Source organism: Halichoerus grypus, chromosome 7 (genome assembly GCF_964656455.1).
Source record: "Halichoerus grypus chromosome 7, mHalGry1.hap1.1, whole genome shotgun sequence".
Lineage (NCBI taxonomy): Eukaryota > Metazoa > Chordata > Mammalia > Carnivora > Phocidae > Halichoerus > Halichoerus grypus.
The window spans coordinates 16,005,469-16,022,777 of NC_135718.1; the positions used below are offsets into that span (position 1 = coordinate 16,005,469).

The following is a 17,309-nucleotide window of genomic DNA, read 5'->3' on the forward strand; positions in this document are numbered from 1 at the left end:
TGGTGCAAAAGCAGGGAGACTGCCGTTCCTTAGATGCGTTGGGGAAAGTGCTCCGAGAGACGGCATGTAAGCTGCTTTCGGGTGAGACCAGAAGGAGTGGCAGCCGGCCTGGCACGTGGAGATCCTGGAGCCAAGGGAACTGGAGCCTGGAGGCTGGAGGGAGAGCTCCTGGGAACACTGGAGAGGTAGTCAGGGCTCTGGGGCCACCGGGGGGATCCTGGGTTGTGCAAGGAAAGTGCTTGGAGCGATGTGCTCGAATTTTGTCCTAAACGATCATTCTGGTTGCTGTGTGGCAAAGCGATCAAACGGGTGAGTCCCAAGCCCACACTGTTTGAAGATACAGACTCCCTGCGTTCCTCCTGACTGCTCTGTAAACACCCCCTAACACCCAGCTTGGTGAGGGGATCAATCACTTCTAGGCATGTCCCATTGTTTCTAATTTTCTGGGGCCGACATTTCTAAATCTCTGGGGCCGACACTGGAGTTGACGTACCTCTAGGTAAGTGGTGATCGTGAAAGCTCCTACGTAAGCCATGAATGGAGTCTGATGGTGTCTTGATAAAAAAACATTTTTTTTCTTTTTTATGGTCTCTTTCCCAGGAAGGCAGCAGAGATGAAAGGATAATGAGGGCATTTTTTAGGGTGAGGATGTGCTGGTGAAAAACCAGTATATACCTTAGTGGGGAGGATTTTATGCGTTAATAAGGTGAGAGGCATGGGGAGGTTTTGGGTGGTTCCTATCTCCTTGTGTGTATATGGTTGTTCCCTTTGATTGCTGAGCAAACATTGAAAAGCCGAGACTAACAGACACTAGTCAAACCTGCTGGTTAAAATCTATAGAGACAGAAATAGATTGGTGGTTGCCAAGGACTGAATAGGGGAAGGATCGAGGAGTGGCTGCTAATGGGCATGAGGTTTCTTTTGGGGGCGATGAAAATGTTCCAAAATTAGATTGTGATGATGATCACACAACTCTGTGAAAATACCCAGTCACTGAACCGTACACTTTAAATAGGTAAATTGCATGGTATATGAATTTAATAAAGCTATTAAAATAAAACCTGTTTACAGCCCAGTGGGATAAGCTGGAATGGTACACTGAAAGTCATAAGGTTCATTGGATGAATTGACCATTCACTGGGTAGTACCCAGCAGAAAAGCAGGTGTCTGTTGCCAATAGTCTCAGAAGACAACACAACTGGAAATTCAACATATTTGAGTTTGAGGTAGAGCGCATGGGTATTTATGATCAAAGACCTTAAACTGTGTCCCACCATATTCCTGTATTGAAGCACCATGGAAACAGTAATGGCTTCCATTTCTCAAACACTCACTTGGGCTGTTGGGAAAGGTGCTGAGCACTTTACATGCATTAACTCATGTATCCTCCCAAGTATCAAGGTAGGATTTATCCCCATTTTACAGAAGAGGAAATTGAGGCTTAGGGAAGAATGGTAACTTGTTTCAAAATCACGGAGCTTAAGAGGGGTGCAGCCAGGATTCGCACCAAGACTGTCTGACCGGAACACACAGTGACTGGCTCACCACTGGGGGTGACCCCTCCCCGCACACCATCATGTGAGAGCAGAGGGCTCCCAATTTGCCTACATGGTGAGCTGAAAAATAGTGCTCTCTCAGCTCCTAAGAGATAAGCTAGACTATACTCTGGTTCTGTCACTCCTTTCAAGCCCTCCACCTGGGTGGGGGCAGGGGGATAAGGAAGTTTAAAGTTTGTTCCTCAGCCTGTCCTTGGAGGAGGCACAAGGGCAAACCTCTTCCACTGTCTTCTGTTCTGTGATGCCCTTCACTTCCTCTGTGCTTCAACTAAACCAGATTTCCTGATGGTCCCCAAACACACCCCATCCCACCCCTCAGTGTCTAAGAGGCCGTCCCCTTCCTTCCATTCATTTAAGTCCTACCCTTCCTTTGAGGTACAGCTGAAAGGGTCCTTCCTTCTCGAAGCCTTTTTTCTGGTTTCTCTTTCCCCATTTTACAGTTTTCTTCTGGCATGTGATCTGTTCTCTACCTTGTATTCATATTCATTCATTCTCATTCACTTTCTCTGTCTCCGTCTCTCCACCTTCCCTCCACCTCCCTCTATCTACCCAACTAAACGGTAAGCTCTGTGAGGGCAGGACCTGGGGTGTAAGGGAATGTCAAGGGAGAAACTCTGCCCCTTTCCCCTTCTGTTGCTCTTGTCCACGAAGAGACAGCTGTTGTTTCAGAAGACAACAGCTGACTTACCATCACACCCCCCCCAGATGTGTCCCGGGCTCTCCCCCGCTTCAGGCCCTCAGGGCTCAGGGTGCCCCAGCTCTCTGAACTATCCTCCCTGTCACCCTTTCACCTGCAGCCTGCCCCCTAGGGTCAAATCCCACTCTCTCCTCCCTAGAGGAACTTTCTCTACCCCTTTGTCCCAGCTTACTGTTTGCTTCCCTCTTCAGAAGTCCTCCCATAGTGTCTGTGCCTGTCCTATATTCTTCACCTCCCAGGAAAGATCCTGAGTGGTTTTCTCTCTGTGTTGATCAACTCCCCAGGTAGGGTTTCCTGTGGGCTGTGCACATCCCTGGGATGCCCCCCTTCAGAGGCAGGGACGGCATGGCTAGTCTGTCTCTGGAGTCCCCATAGAGCCTGAATGATACGGCACGTGCAGCGGCACTCACTTGGTCAGTATTTGTTCACTCTGTTGATAAATTACGTCCCAAGGACTGGAAGGTTGCATTTAGTTTTCATGGAGGCATATTTTTAATGTCTCTCTGTTCCCTCTCCCCCAATCCCATGTTGGATTTCAAACATATTTTTTCTTTCCCAGTGATGGACTTCACTAAATCTAAATGTTCTTGAACTTCAAGAGATAATCTCTTCTCTCGCACTCAGGCAGATGAACCCCTGAAGTTAAATAAGAGAATGGTCAAACCGCCCAGAGTTGTGCCGGCACCTGGATGACTAGGAGAACGCCTGGCCAGGTGACAAGTGTAGATTATGATGCATGTTTGCCTTTTCTTGCAAAGGTAGCAGGCGAAGTCATGTCCTACGGAAAGCTTGAACGGACCAGAACCTCAGCCCTGGGAGGAGCTCACGTACCGAGAGAGGAGTGCTAGCAGTTGTAAAATCATGCCTGATTCTGCATGTTGGATGCTGGGAACTCAAACTCTTTGCTTTTGTCTCCCCACGGGGCGTGCAGACACCAGAGAGATCCAGGGGAAGGCGAGTTGGTGTGTTTCTTCACAGAGCAGGAGTGGGAGTGCCTTTTTCAAATTCTTATTTCTGAAATTTGGAATTTTCCTGAACTAAGAGGCTCATTTTGCTGTTTACTAGTGTTGTAACCTCAGCGCACTGGTGTGCTGGTGAACGCTTAACAACAGCTCTGGGAGGGGAACGGGGGAAGGCCCTGAGGTGTAAAGTCTGCCAGTTTCCATGGCGTCAGTGCCCCCCGCACCAGCACCCCCCATGGCCTATTTTAAAGGACTAAGGCGGAGTCACTGGCCGCACGGTCGGGCCGGGCTGTGCAGAATGGGCCCTCCACAGCAAGAGCCCGCTCCAGCTCCCCGCTCGTGGGGCAAGTCCCTCAGCATCTCTGAAGCTCAGTTTTCATAGTTGCAGGGTGAGGATAATTTGAAGTTGATGGGATCAAGGGAGATATTGTATTTGAACACCTTGTATAAATTGTGAAGTACCATACCCATATTCATCATTTTCCTTAGTTTGTCTAAAATGATATTTTTAAACTAGTTGGTATTTCCCAGAGTGTCCTGAGCAGTGGGTAGAAGCTGCCAAAAAGAAAAGGCACAGACAGCCGGGAGCTTCGTTACCAGACTTGGGTGTGTACCTCACAAGGACACTTTGACCTATGTCTTGTGTCTTTCTTTTTTTAACCCCTCTAAGGTGTCTGGATTTGGAACTGGGGGGTAGAAGACATTATTGGCACCATGCCTAAGCTGAACCCTGTCCCAGGACCTTAGGCCCAGATGCTAATAGATGGTGATCTTATCTCTAAACTTGCATTCCCAAAATGGCTCCAGGGGGACCTGGTCCCTCCCAGTCTTGAGCAGCCTGTAAAGATGTGGTGTTCTGACAGCAGGGTTCAGACTGAAGCCACTGCCCAGTTGCTTGACTTGATCCATTTCTAAATGGAATTTCTAGCGCAGGGACAATGTGAGATCCCTGGATGACCTTAAAAGGCTCCGTCAGCTCTTAGAAGGGATTTCTGTTACACTTGAGACATGCCTGCTCATACAGGTTAGTGACCATCCCTGCTGACATGAGCCTCTGTGTCATCTGGGAGATGGGACCTGTATTCTTAGTCTCTCTTTACCAAAGCACATGGCAGGAAAGCCGGCCTGGGAGTTAGGGAGCCTACCTCCTAATCTGAAGTCCTTTCTGATTCCTGTGAGGTAGAGGAGCTGGGACTCTAAGCAAATGACTGTGGTCCAAAGTAAAATTACTGACTGTGTCAGAGAAAGGCTAGGAGAGGTCACAGAAGGGTGTGCCTCAATGAGTCATCTCAGCCCGGGGTGTGTCTCGGGAGTCACTCTTGAGAAGGAGGGACCAAGTTGGTTTTATATCCCTTTCCGAGACTCACCTTCCTATAGAGAAGGCAGGTGCAACACATCAGGGCAAAAGCGTCATGTAATTTACAAGGAGGAAATTTCCTGGCCGAATTATTGTAATCCTAGGACTTCTTTGCCTTGTGAGAATCAGATTAACCAGATTTGCGCCTGGGCTGTTTCTATAATCAGGAGCCCAGCTGACCGACTGCCTTTTATGTTTAGAGGAAGAGCGAAGACCTGTTGCACGGCCTCAGAAGGGCAAATCAAGTACCGGGACATCTTACAAGTGGAAAGTGGCAGAGCAGCTAGAACATAGCCGTCCTGCTGCCCGCACCCCCCCTCCCCCGCCACCTGCTGGGAGTGTGTGTGCCAAGGCAGCCCTGCGCTTTGTGCCACGTAATAATCCTGATTAACAAACTAACATGGTATAAAAAAATTAGGTCGTGGAAGCCAATTAAAGAGAAAGATCATTTTGGACAACTAATGAAGGGGTTACAATGTGTAGCTTCAAGTAACTACCACTTGCCACAGCAGGAAATGGACTTTTAGGTAAACTACAAATTAAGCACTCTATGCATTCATTTAAAGTCTGGAGTTTCTTGTTTCCCGGGCTCAATACCAGTGCCGTTTTCTAGCACAAAGAAGGGGAGTAGGAGGTGGAGAGAAGCTGGAGCAGGGAGAAATCGTCTTTGTGATGTGTGTTTACAAGCAAATGGGAACTAAGGGAGTAGAAGCCTAGAAAAGATTCTAGGTAATCCAACAGTTTCTGAAATGTAGACTCCCAGGAGAACAGGATTCCCACCTTGAAGCAGAAACCAACCTTACCAGCAGAATATCATTTCGTGATTGCAAATCCAGATGGATCCTAACCAGAGACCAATCCAGGCCTGTGCTCGGGGTGGAGGCTGCGGGGAGGGCAGACTCCTGAGGGCAGACTGCGTTTCCTCCCTGGATCACCCTTACCCTGGGAGTGTTCTTTTCCCAGAAATTGCTGCAGCCTGGAATAATTTCCTTTTATATGTGAAGTGCTATTTCCCATCTGCTTATTTACTAGCAGGTGTTACCTTTGGGATTACGATGCAGCTGGGTGTTCAGTGCTTCTGAGCTGTGTAATCAGATTTTAGCGAGTACATCACACTAGATTGATTTCCTTCTGTGCTGGGTAAGACTTTCCTGTGGAAATCCCCTACACAGTGCTTCAGAGCATGGGCTTTGGAGTCAGACTATGTCTTAGCTGTGTGATCTTGAACAAGGGATCCAGTTCAGCTATGGTGTTCTCCTTAGCACTACAGGATAATAGGACAGCACCCCCCATAAGGCATTTGTGAGAATTATCTGTGGTCGTGGGTATTAATTGGTTATCTTAATGCCTGGAAACATAGTCAATGTTCAATAAATTGTACCTGCTATAATAATAGAATGGTGCTAGAGAGTTATTTACTGAGATGCCGTAAGTTCAGAATTCTGTGGCTTCATGTGGGAGATGCTCCAAGAATGGTCTTGGGTGGTAACCATGTTTTCCCCTGATCCAGAAATTGAGCTGAGAAGCACAGAGATAACAACTCAGATTATTCGATGTGTGAAATCAGAAGTATGCCAGAAATTTGGAGGAATTAACCATTGCATCGGGCCAGCGTTGATACATTGTGAAACAAAAGCAAAGCCCAAAACAAGAGAAAATCAAATGCTGGGTGACAGTACAGGTTATTTAGTGCAGAAGGATGTGTGGGAGAATGAAATATTTGAACAATATAGCCCAAAGTGAAAGCTTCAGAGAAGAGCCAGGAGCTAGGCTGGGCCCCATGGGTCAGGTTGGATTTGGGCAGGTGGGAAAAGAAGAAACCATTCCAGGTGAGGCACAGAGCTGTGTGTGGAGGCTCTGGGGACGCTGAAGATCATAGATCAGGGAGTGGCCAGAAGGCCCAACCAAAGGGGTATTTGTATATTTACATAAACAAATAATAGAGTATTTTAATGTGCATTCTTTGGGGTTGGACTGCCTGAGTTCAAAACCACTTAGCACAGTGCTAAGTACTCGGCAAATGTAGCTCCTTCTTAGATATCTAAATAGCTAGTGTGGACCGTGTTATTGAAGATCCCTGCAGCTAGACAGACAACTTTAGACTTGATGGGTTGGGACTGAGAGAGCTATTGGAAGTTCTTTTTGTTTTTACGTTAATAAACTTTATTTTGGGGGGGGGCCTGGGTGGCTCAGTCGTTAAGCGGCTGCCTTCGGCTCAAGGTCATGATCCCAGGGTCCTGGAATTGAGGCCCGCGTCGGGCTCCCTGCTCCGCGGGAAGCCTGCTTCTCCCTCTCCCACTCCCCCTGCTTGTGTTCCCTCTCTCGCTGTGTCTCTTTCTGTCAAATAAATAAATGAAATCTTTAAAAAAAAAAATTTTATTTTTTTTAGAACAGTTTTAGATTTATAGAAAATTTGAGAAGTTCGTACAGGGAATTTCCATATACTTGACAATTTCCCACATTAGTAACATCTTCCATTAATATAAAACTTCTGTTATAATTAATGAACCAATATTGATGCAGTATTAACTAAAGTCAATACTTTATTCGTATTTCCTTAGTTTTTATCTGATATCCTTTTTCTGTTCTGGGATATCATCAGGGCACCACATTACGTTTAGTTACCATGTCATCTCAGGCTCTTTATAGCTATGACAAGAGGACTTTCCTCCTTGTTTTCGGTGACCTTGACAATTTTGAAGGGTCCTGGGCAGCTTTTTGTAGAATGTCCCTCAATTTGGGAGTTTTCTCATGATTAGGCTAGGATTATGGGGGTTTTTGGAAGGAAGATCACAGAGGCAAAATGCCAGTTTTGCCCACATCATCTCAGCGTGGCCGTCACTGTTGATGTTGACCTTGAGCACCAGTTTGGGGTAGTGCTCATCAGATTTGCCCACTGTTAAGTCACTCTTTTTCCCCCTGTCCATACTGTCCTCTTCAGAAGAAGTGACCAAGAACAGCCCACACTTAGGGAATGGGGACTTACATGCCACCTCTTCGAGTGGACTACTCTTTGCGGGTTGCATTGGAGAAGAAGGAGCCAGGGAGTAGGAAACTCTCCACACTCTGGGGAAAAGGGGTTGAGGGCAGGATTCGTGTAGCAAAAGAAGGGGGAGCTCAGTTATGTGACAGTGGGCAGAATTTAGTGGGGGAGGAAAAGAGGGCGGAATCAAGGAGGACGGCAAGGTTCCCAGCGGCAGTGATTAGGGGATTGTCTGAGTGTAGACAGCACTGCGGGCACTGACTGCCAACTCCATTTCTTGGCTGTGTCACCTTGGAGGAGTCACTTTGTTCCTCTGAGTCTCCATTTGCCCGTTGTTACCTGGGGTTGACGGTCCCTGTTCTTCCTGCCTCCTGGGTCTCTGAGAGTGAAATGAGAAAAAGCAGTTGTGAGCACTTGGAAAACCATCAGGCACAAAGCACTGCAGTTTTGAAGGCTGGCTAAGGGAGTGCTGGGGTCTTTGGGAGAGGAGGGGGATCTGACTATCTCAGATAACCGGGGGCAAGTTATAACTCACACTGCATACTCTGTCATGGGTTTGTGATGGTTACCTGCTAAGGAGATTTTTGCTTTCTCAGATGTTCTGTTCCTAGGGGTCTAGTTCCATGGTCTGTTGGGCAAGATGAGGCTGGTTCTGGATTGGAAGGAAGGGCTTCGCCTAATCTTTGTGGTGTTCTTACCGCTTGTAGTGGCCCCTGCTTGGGGGCGCTGAAGGTTTCTGGGATTTCCTTACTGATCTCAGTCCCCCAGTCTTATCACCTGCCCTACTTCGTAGGCATTTCAAAAGTAATGCATCCAAAATGGCGCTTTTGACTTCCATCCTTGACTGCAGTTTCAGAGATGTGACTGGCCTTGCTTGCCTGTGACAGTGTGAAACTTTCCAGCTTGCAATGGGCTGCTTATCTGAGTAGTTGGAATCCCTCCAAACTGGATATTACAAGGTGGAGGAATCCCTTTACCTTTCTGGGCAAATGGACTTCTAGCTCTTCATATATATTTCCTCAGTATTCAGAAAGTATGCAACCATGCTTTTGGGATTTCATTGTACTACTCTTATTTTAGCAATGAATTGTTGAACCATGAAAGATTTTGAGCTTGTCTATGCAAGTTCCAGGGCAAATCACTGACTACTTGGTACAGTAGAAAGAGTCAGGAAGCCTGACTGTTAAATGTACGTCTGCCAATAACTTGCTAGTAACTTGGGGCAAGGAACGTAAGCTCTTCACCCCTCAGTCTCCCTATCAGTAGAATAAGTGGGGACCACCCAGGCTTTGAAAGATGGAGGAGTTGTGTAAAAATTAGCAACAGAGCTAGCTGGCGATAAGAGGAGTATGGAATTTACTCTCATAGCCGCATTATAACTGACTCAGCATATTTCAAAAATGTAAAATTGAGCCAATGAACATACATTTGGTATTAACCAAACTGCCAAACGCACTATGTAAAACGAACCTCTTTATTAATCTTTAAAAAGGAAAGAGATTCTTTTGTTGACACTGTTGAGATGAAATGAGCGCTCTCGTTTGGTCTTTGGATTCTGTCAATTCTCTAATAAGAAAAGCCCATTCCAGGGCACCTGGGTGGCTCAGTCGGTTAAGGCTCAGGTTATGATCCCAGGGTCCTGGGATCAAATTCCGCATCAGGCTCCTTTGCTCAGCAGGGAGCCTGCTTCTCCCTCTGCTTCTCCCCATTCCTCCCCCTGCTTGTGCGCACGCTCTCTCTCTCTGACAAAGAAATAAATAATATCTTAAAAAAAAAAAGCCCATTCCTTCACAAGGGGGTGGTTCTGATACATGTTTTCCTGGGCTGATGTATGATGGAGAGTCAAGTAAACGCAAGAGAGGCTCTGCTCATCTCTGGGTGAGAACAAAGGTCACCTCAGGGCATGGAGGACTTTGGAGTGTAATATATATTTCCAAAGGGAAATGCTTGCAAAATGCAAATGCTGATCCCAATTCTGACCTTTGCGACTGGTGCCAGTTGAGACAAAGGGAAAAGCCAAGAAGTGAAATGATATTTTCCTTCCCTCATCATTACTCAGCATGGCTTACTTGCTTAGCTATAAAGAATTCAAGTGTCAAGAGAAACTGCAGTGCAGTTTTCTGATTCAAAAAATGCATTCTTCCTTCTGGCCAAGAGGTCCACTGTGCTCCAATATTGTTTCTGAGGAGGACAGCCTTGTGGATTGCTTCCTTCACTCTAACGTTCCTATAACTTGCTTATCCATACTGTTTGAATTTTAAAGGAAAATAGTTCTTAAACTATCGTATGCATAAGAATCATCTAAGGAGAGTGCCTGGGTGGCTCAGTCGGTTAAGCGTCTGCCTTTAGCTCTGGTCATGATCCCAGGGTCCTGGGATCAAGCCCCACATTGGGCTCCCTGCTCAGCGGGGAGTCTGCTTCTGCCCCTCCCTCCGCCCCTCCCCCCTGCCCGTTCTCGATCTGTCTCTCTCACTCTGCACTCTCTCTCTCTCAAATAAATAAAATCTTTAAAAAAAAAAAAAAATCATCTGGGGAGCTTACGAAAATGATAGAACCCTGATTCCCACCCCGAGTTCAGTGGGGCTGAGGAATCAGCATTTTTAATCTATGGCACGGGGGTTCTGATTCAGGGGATCAACAGAGCTACTTGGAGGAGTATCACTGGGTGTCAAGACCACAAGCGATACTTTATCACACACATGGTGTGTGTTCCCTTCGTCAGTCGTCCTAGCTGTTGCTTTTAGAACTGCACTGGAGCTTGGCTCAATCAGTTATTGCTTGACTTACAACAATTTGTGATTGAGACAAATAGCATGGGAGAAGCCTAAGTTTGGGAGTCAGAAAGACCTGGGTGTAGATCTTCAAGCTTCTACTTATCGTTCCTTGGGTAGGTTGCTCAAGAACTTTTTCTATTTACTTACCTGTCAAGTGGGAATAATATTACCCACATCACCAAGAGGGGGAGGTGGTGGTGAGGAGGGGATAGAATGACTTACAGGTAAGCACTTAGCACCATGCCTGGCATTTAGTAGAGGCTCAATAAATACCACTTTCCTCCATTCTCACAGGCAGCAGGAATTAACTTAAAAAAAAAAAAAATAGAAAAGAAACTCATATTCTCCTCCAGCACTTAAAGCAGATATTGTAAAGATAAACTTTTTTTTCTAAAGATTTATTTATTGGGGCACCTGGGTGGCTCAGATGGTTAAGCGTCTGCCTTCAGCTCAGGTCATGATCCCGGGGTCCTGGGATCGAGTTCCGCGTTGGGCTCCCTGCGAGCAGGGAGCCTGCTTCTCCCTCTCCCTCTGCTGCGCCCCCTGCTTGTGCTCTTTCACTCTCTCTCTCAAACAAATAAAATCTTTAAAAATAAAGATTTATTTGAGAGAGAGAGCACACGTGCACAGGGTGGGGGGACAGAGGGAGAGAGAGAACCTTAAGCAGACTCCCTGCTGAGTGCAGAGCCCGACTCAGGGCTCCATCCCATGACCCTGAGATCATGACCTGAGCCGAAACCAAGAGTCAGATGCTTAGCCGACTGAGCCACCCAGGCGCCCCAAGAGAAACTTTTTTTTTAATGTCCAGGCAAATAGATTTGGGGCCTCGTTACACATCATTTAAAAGTCAATGGTTTTTTAGCAATCTTGAAAGGATGCCCCTCCTTAGTTCCTTTAGGTAATACTGACTTCTGTTTAACCTCTTCTCCGAGAGGTTAAATGAGTTGCCAAATGAAGATCAGGGGTGACTCTCTGGTAGACTAGACGAGCCACTGGCCAGTGCATGCTACCTAACGAGTCAAGAAACATTTGCTGAGCTCCTTTGGTGCATAAATACACATTACCAAGAGAGGTCCCAGGGGGCAGGTAAGGACATGCAGGTGGGTCACAGTGTTGGTATCTTTGGTGGACACTCCCCAGAGCCAGTGCAGAGAACCTGTGGATCAGGTGTGTTTAACCCGAAACCACACCTGTTCCTAGTCAAAATCTCACAAGGACCACCTTGTTTCTCAGAATTTAGCTAGTAATGGATTATTTGGACCGCGTTGTTCAGACTCTTTCCAGGTGAAACGAGAACATCACAGGGGTCTGAGAGAAACAATGCACCATTATACCTGGGGTGTCCAGTGAGCTCCTTGCTGGAACAGGCTTTCTAAATTGAGTCTCAGCATATCGCCCCACATCTCCCCCCGTCCAACCTGGTTTTACTGTTGCAGGAAAAAAAAAAAATCATCTTTGTTCTTTGTGTTGGTTGATTAATTTTAGGTTCACTGTTCTTATCCCATTTTGCGCTCATGAGGATACTTATGTAATACATTTCTGTGTATCACATGGTTCCTCCTCCTGAGGACCCAAATCAGGGAAAAAAAAAAAAATAGTACAAAGTGCCTATCTGCCTTCTCTGGCTGGAGGAACTGCAAGTTAAATGAAGAGCTTTGGTCAGCTGAAAGCCACAATGTCCTCTCCTAGCCTTGCTCAGTCTTTATAAAGGAGAGGCTGTAAATCTTACCCCTGGGGCAGGGTGGTCACAAGAACTTCCATTTTCTAAAGGCTAACCTCTGGAAACTCAAAGAATAAGGCCAGTAAGCCCCATCCTATGATTTTAGAGCCTGATCCAATCCCCTTTGTTTTATAGGAAAAGAAGCTGAGGTTCAGAGAGCTCCACATAGTTATTAGGAACTTCTTTTAAAAAAAAAATTACTGCCCACATTGTGTGTATGAGGAAATGTGCACACAACACGAGGCTCATCCTAGGCCTCCGAGAGGTTAAATGAGTTGCCAGATGAAGATCAGGGGTGACTCTCTGGTAGACGAGACGAGCCACTGGCCAGTGCATGCTACCTAACGAGTCAAGAAACATTTGCTGAGCTCCTTTGGTGCATGAGCATTCTGCTATGTTCTGAGAAGCTGGGGGATGGAAGGAGAAGTACAAATGGGGAGAAAAATATGAACTTTAAGAAATTGCCCCCAGCTTTGAGGAACTTACAGTCTACAGTGAACTCCTTACTGAAAGGTGTTTCTAAACCAAAATAAAGACATATTACAAATACATATTACAAAATATTGAACCAAACAGTATCATATATTTAACAGCCCAATTATGTAATCCTAGAGAAGTTTGGGAGGAAGAAAGAGGGTTGCTGGCTCTCAGAGGAGCAAGCCCAGTGTTTTCTCCACTGGACTGTTAAAGCCACAATTCTCTTATTTATTGTTTATCCTCATGATTATGGCACAGGGAAGGGGCTCAATTCATCCTTCTTGAATCAGTGTGTGGCTCCTTAGATAACATAATTATGGGGCTATTTCTGTATGCCCCTCATGACCCCTTTTGTAGGAATGCTTTCTACTCACATGCATCTCTTGTTGTTTTTTTTTCCAGTGGCCCACCCTCAGGACCCCCACCACCCATCGGAGAAGCCTGTCATTCACTGCCATAAATGTGGGGAGCCGTGCAAGGGTGAAGTACTTCGGGTCCAGACCAAACATTTCCATATCAAATGTTTCACCTGCAAAGGTATGCTGCCTCCAGCTTCCTGCTTTCATGGCATGTCACCATCTCTGTTCACCTCGGGGTCCATCCCTTGAACCCCATGCCAGGCCACCAGGTGATAAGTGAATGTGCTCAGAAGCCCTGGCATCACTTTCCTTCTCTGGTTTGGGTGGGATTAGACTCAAGGGGGAGGCCGATTCCCCCAAAGACCGATGGCCCATACGCCTTCGGTGTTTATTGAGGGTCCTGATCCTGGGAGGAGCGAGAACAGTAAAAACAATGCAGTTTTGTGTTTTGTACTTTATATTTATTTCCCCCCGAAATGAAGGACTCTCATCCCAAAGTCACCTTGTCCCAACAGCCATTATTTATAGAAGGGCTGGCAAGTTTATAAGATTAGGGTTCTAAGTCACTGGATGCTGTGGGGTGATTGGGGAACATGTGCGTGCACGAGCATGTGTGTGTGTGTGCATGCACGTGTGTATTCAGAAGTGAGAATTAATCAACAACACTTGGAAGGTCTCCAAGAAGCTAACAAGTTGAGATTGATTGCCATTAACAAGCCTCCTTTTTGGGGTTTGTAACTGTTGGCATCCTGGCATGAAATACGCTGACCTGTTATTCTGGAGGTAGGGCGGGGCTGAGTGGGAAAAGAGAGGAAGAAGAAAGTGGTTTGTGTATTTATTTGAGGAACAGGTTACTTGAGCTGAGGTCATGTGGGGAGCTCAGGCTGGGTTGAGGGATCCAGGAGGAGAGGTGGAAGGAGAGACAAGATGATGAGCCTGCTTTGTAGCTCACTCTGCCCTCTGCGTGTGTTGGGCACTCTCATCCCTGGGAACTGCATTCCTTCTCAGTGCCTTAGTTTGTGAACTCAGCGTTGCCATCTTAAGCCATCCATCCCTGGCCAGGGAGGCTTTCAAGGAGATGCTACCTACGGACCGTCAAAAACATAAAAATAGGAGGGGCGGGGGCCTATCTGTTTGTTTCAGTGAGGGTAAACTCTTCTGAGAAAGAGCATTAACATATGGCTCAGGTGAGAAGACTTAAGGGGAGGGGAGGACATCAGTTTAGTTCCCATTGAGCATGACAGAAGGCTGTGATGCACATTTTATAGAAAGGGATTCTTTAGTTTTTCCACAAACCGGTAGGAGTAAGTACCAGAAATCTTGTTTTCCAACAACTCAAGTTGGCCATCAAGAAACATAAGAGTCTCATCCAGGGTCCTAACTGCTCTGCCATTCTCTGTGGCTTGAATCCTGCCCTTGCCACTAAGTCGCTCTGTGATCTCAGGCAAGTTACCTGTCCCTCGGTGGCCCCATGTCCTTATCTGGACAATAAAGAGACTAGACCATGTGATACTTAAGTCATCCCGGGTCTGAAGTTTGCTGATTCCATATACACAGAACAATGTCTGTGTATAATAGAGAACCCAGAGGCACTGAATTAGAGCCTCTTAGCATGTAAGAGAAAAATGTTTTCTGGTTACATCCAGATTGGTTAACTTAGAGTTAGGCATTACATTCCGTTTTATTTTTTGCTCATAAATTTCCTGCGACATGGCTCAAGGGGTCGATTTGGTCTGCAATAGATACACAGTCCACAAGCAATGGGGGCCTTGCATGTATTCTGTATTTCTAATTGAAAGTACAAAATGTTAGTCTCAGATGTGGGTAGTCACTGTTCGGCACACTAAGGAATTAGAAGACGTGTTTGTTTATCCCTCATGGGTGGAAGCTTCCTTGCTATTTTTCTCTTCTAGTGTAAATCTAAGGACTGAATGTAAATTATTTATGTTAGAACGTTTTCCCATAGACTTTGTTTCATGCTATGAATGTGCCCCTGAAAAGTCAAATGTTTGTATAAATTGAATCATATTGTAGGAGCGCTTGCTATTTGTAGCAACTATTTTGAATTTAACAAAACTTTACTAAAATAAATGTCTTTTATTCCTGTTTATTTTTTCTCACACTTAATCTATCAATATCTGTTATCTTATGTCCTTTTCTTTAATATCCAAAGAAAGTGACTTAACCTCCTCATTCCTTATACCCTGGCAAGTTCATTCCTTTTCCCCAAGATTCTAGAGTGATGTTGTCCAAGTAGAAATACGGTGCAAACCATGTATATAATTTCTATATTTTTGAATAGCTATATTAAAAAGGTATAAAGGGGTAGGTGCAATTAATTTTCATAATGTCTCTAATCTCTATATATCCAAAATATCATTTCAACATATAATTAATGTAAAAATTATTGAGATATTTGACATTTTTTTCATACTAGCTTAATAGCACATCTCAGGTTGGACTAGTCACATTTCAAGTACTCAAAAGCCCTTTGTAGGGGCACCTGGGTGGCTCAGTCAGTTAAGTGTCTGACCCTTGATTTGGCTCAGGTCATGATCGCGGGGTCATGAGATCAAGCCCCGCATCAGGCTCTGTGCTCAGTGGGGAGTCGGCTTAAGGTTCTCTCTCTCCCCTCTCCCTTTGCCCCTCTCCCCTCTTGCATGCTCTCTCTCTCTAAAATAAATAAATAAATCTTTTTTTAAAAAGCCCTTGGGGGTGCCTGGGTGGCTCAGTCGTTAAACGTCTGCCTTCAGCTCAGGTCTTGATCTCAGGGTCCTGGGATCGAGCCCCGCATCAGACTTCCTGCTCGGCGGGGAGCCTGCTTCTCCCTCTCCCACTCCCCCTGCTTGTGTTCCCTCTCTCACTGTGTCTCTCTCTGTCAATAAATAAAATCTTAAAAAAAAAAAAAAAGGCTTTAATTTTTTGTGCGGTTTTAGGTTTACAGGAAAAGTGAACAGAAAGTCCAGACCAGGGCCATTTCTCATACGTATTCAGACTCCACCTGCCACCATCTTGGTACGTCTTCCTCTCCCTACAAAGACTCTTCTCCCCTTCATCCCTTGGACCTCAATTTCCTGTTCCCTCACTGTCCTGACTCTAAATTTTCATAGAGTCTCTACTTTTTATGAATCCATTAGGATGGTTTCCCAGAGGAAACAAAAGTCTTCTTGAGGAATGCTGTCTTCCTCTTAGCCCACATGGCCCAGACTGCAGCTCAGTCTGAAAACAACAGTTTTGTTTCCTGCCTGTTCCATCTAAAGCAGAGGTATCATGTCCAGATAGTGAGCTAATATCCTGGGAGAAAGGATTTGGGGTGGAGAGCAGTTGCTAGAACAAGCCTGGGCTTTGGGATAAGAGCTGGCCAAGTGCAGAGGAAGAACATTCAGGTTCTGACTCTGATTTCAGAGCCAGACAGCGTTTCTCCCTCAAATTCTCTCCCCTGCCTCCCCCTCTACCCTCCTGCACTCATACATCTTGTTGCCAAAGCCTCATAGTTCTTGAATGGGACCAGAGGCTACTTTCCATAATTAGAAAGAACATCCTAAAATTCAAACACCTACGGGAATAAAAAGCAGAGATGAACTCTTTTACTAGGAATGGGTTTTGAAAGGAGAGGGAGAAAGAGGACAGCGAACATCTTCCATGAGAACCAGACATGTATGAAGGTAGGAAAGGGTCGCTTCGGAGGAACCTAGGGTTCAGAGCACAAACTTAAACCAGTGATCAGTCTCTGAGTTCACAGGATCCAGGGGTGGTGAGCAGGAATTTTGTTGGTGAACCCATCTCCCTAAAATGTCTGACATCTTGGGATCTGATGGTGTAGGAGTTATTTACCCAATTAGTAAATGTTAATTGGACACATACTCCTTGTGGGATATTATGCTAAGTGCTAATAATAGGAAGAGACAGCACACCATGTTTGTCCTCAAAGGACCCATAGGGTATTTGGAGAGACATATAAATAAGCAACATTTATGATATTGGGTAATAAGCACTGTGATGGAGAAATCTATAGGATGCTGCCTGGAGGCAGGGAGACTCCTAGGGGAGATATAAGCATCGTCCTGGTAGAAATAATGTAAGGTAGCAGCAGGTATGATAGAGAATCAGGGGCATATCTAAGAGACATTTAAAGTTAAGGTTGATAGGATTTGGTGGCCGTATGTGAGGAATGAAGAGGATGCAGGTTTCCAGTTGGCCTGCCTGTGTGGACAGATGGTTGCCACCCACTAAGGAAGAACAAGAGCACTGCACAGGGTCGTTCCAGGAGGAGAGTTCAGCTTGGGATACATCGAGGCTGAGGACACATGGTATATTCAGAGTCCAAAAGGTTTAGCACTCAAGAGACAGATACTGGTCTGTGTTGGGAAGAAGGGTGATTTTTAATTTTTTTTTTTTTTATTAAGTTAACTCTACCCCCACCA

The 17,309-nt window shown here is 45.7% G+C and overlaps 1 protein-coding gene across 8 annotated transcripts in view; it reads left to right on the forward strand.

Moving 5' to 3' along the window:
* The window catches only part of ABLIM1 (actin binding LIM protein 1), a 291,491-nt gene that overhangs the window by 133,418 nt on the left and 140,764 nt on the right, over positions 1–17,309 (forward strand). For all 8 annotated transcript variants that reach the window (XM_078077085.1, XM_078077083.1, XM_036075711.2 and 5 more), the window contains exon 2: positions 12,929–13,063. In XM_078077085.1, the coding sequence (XP_077933211.1) occupies positions 12,929–13,063 (135 nt within the window). The remainder of the gene's footprint in view (positions 1–12,928; positions 13,064–17,309) is intronic.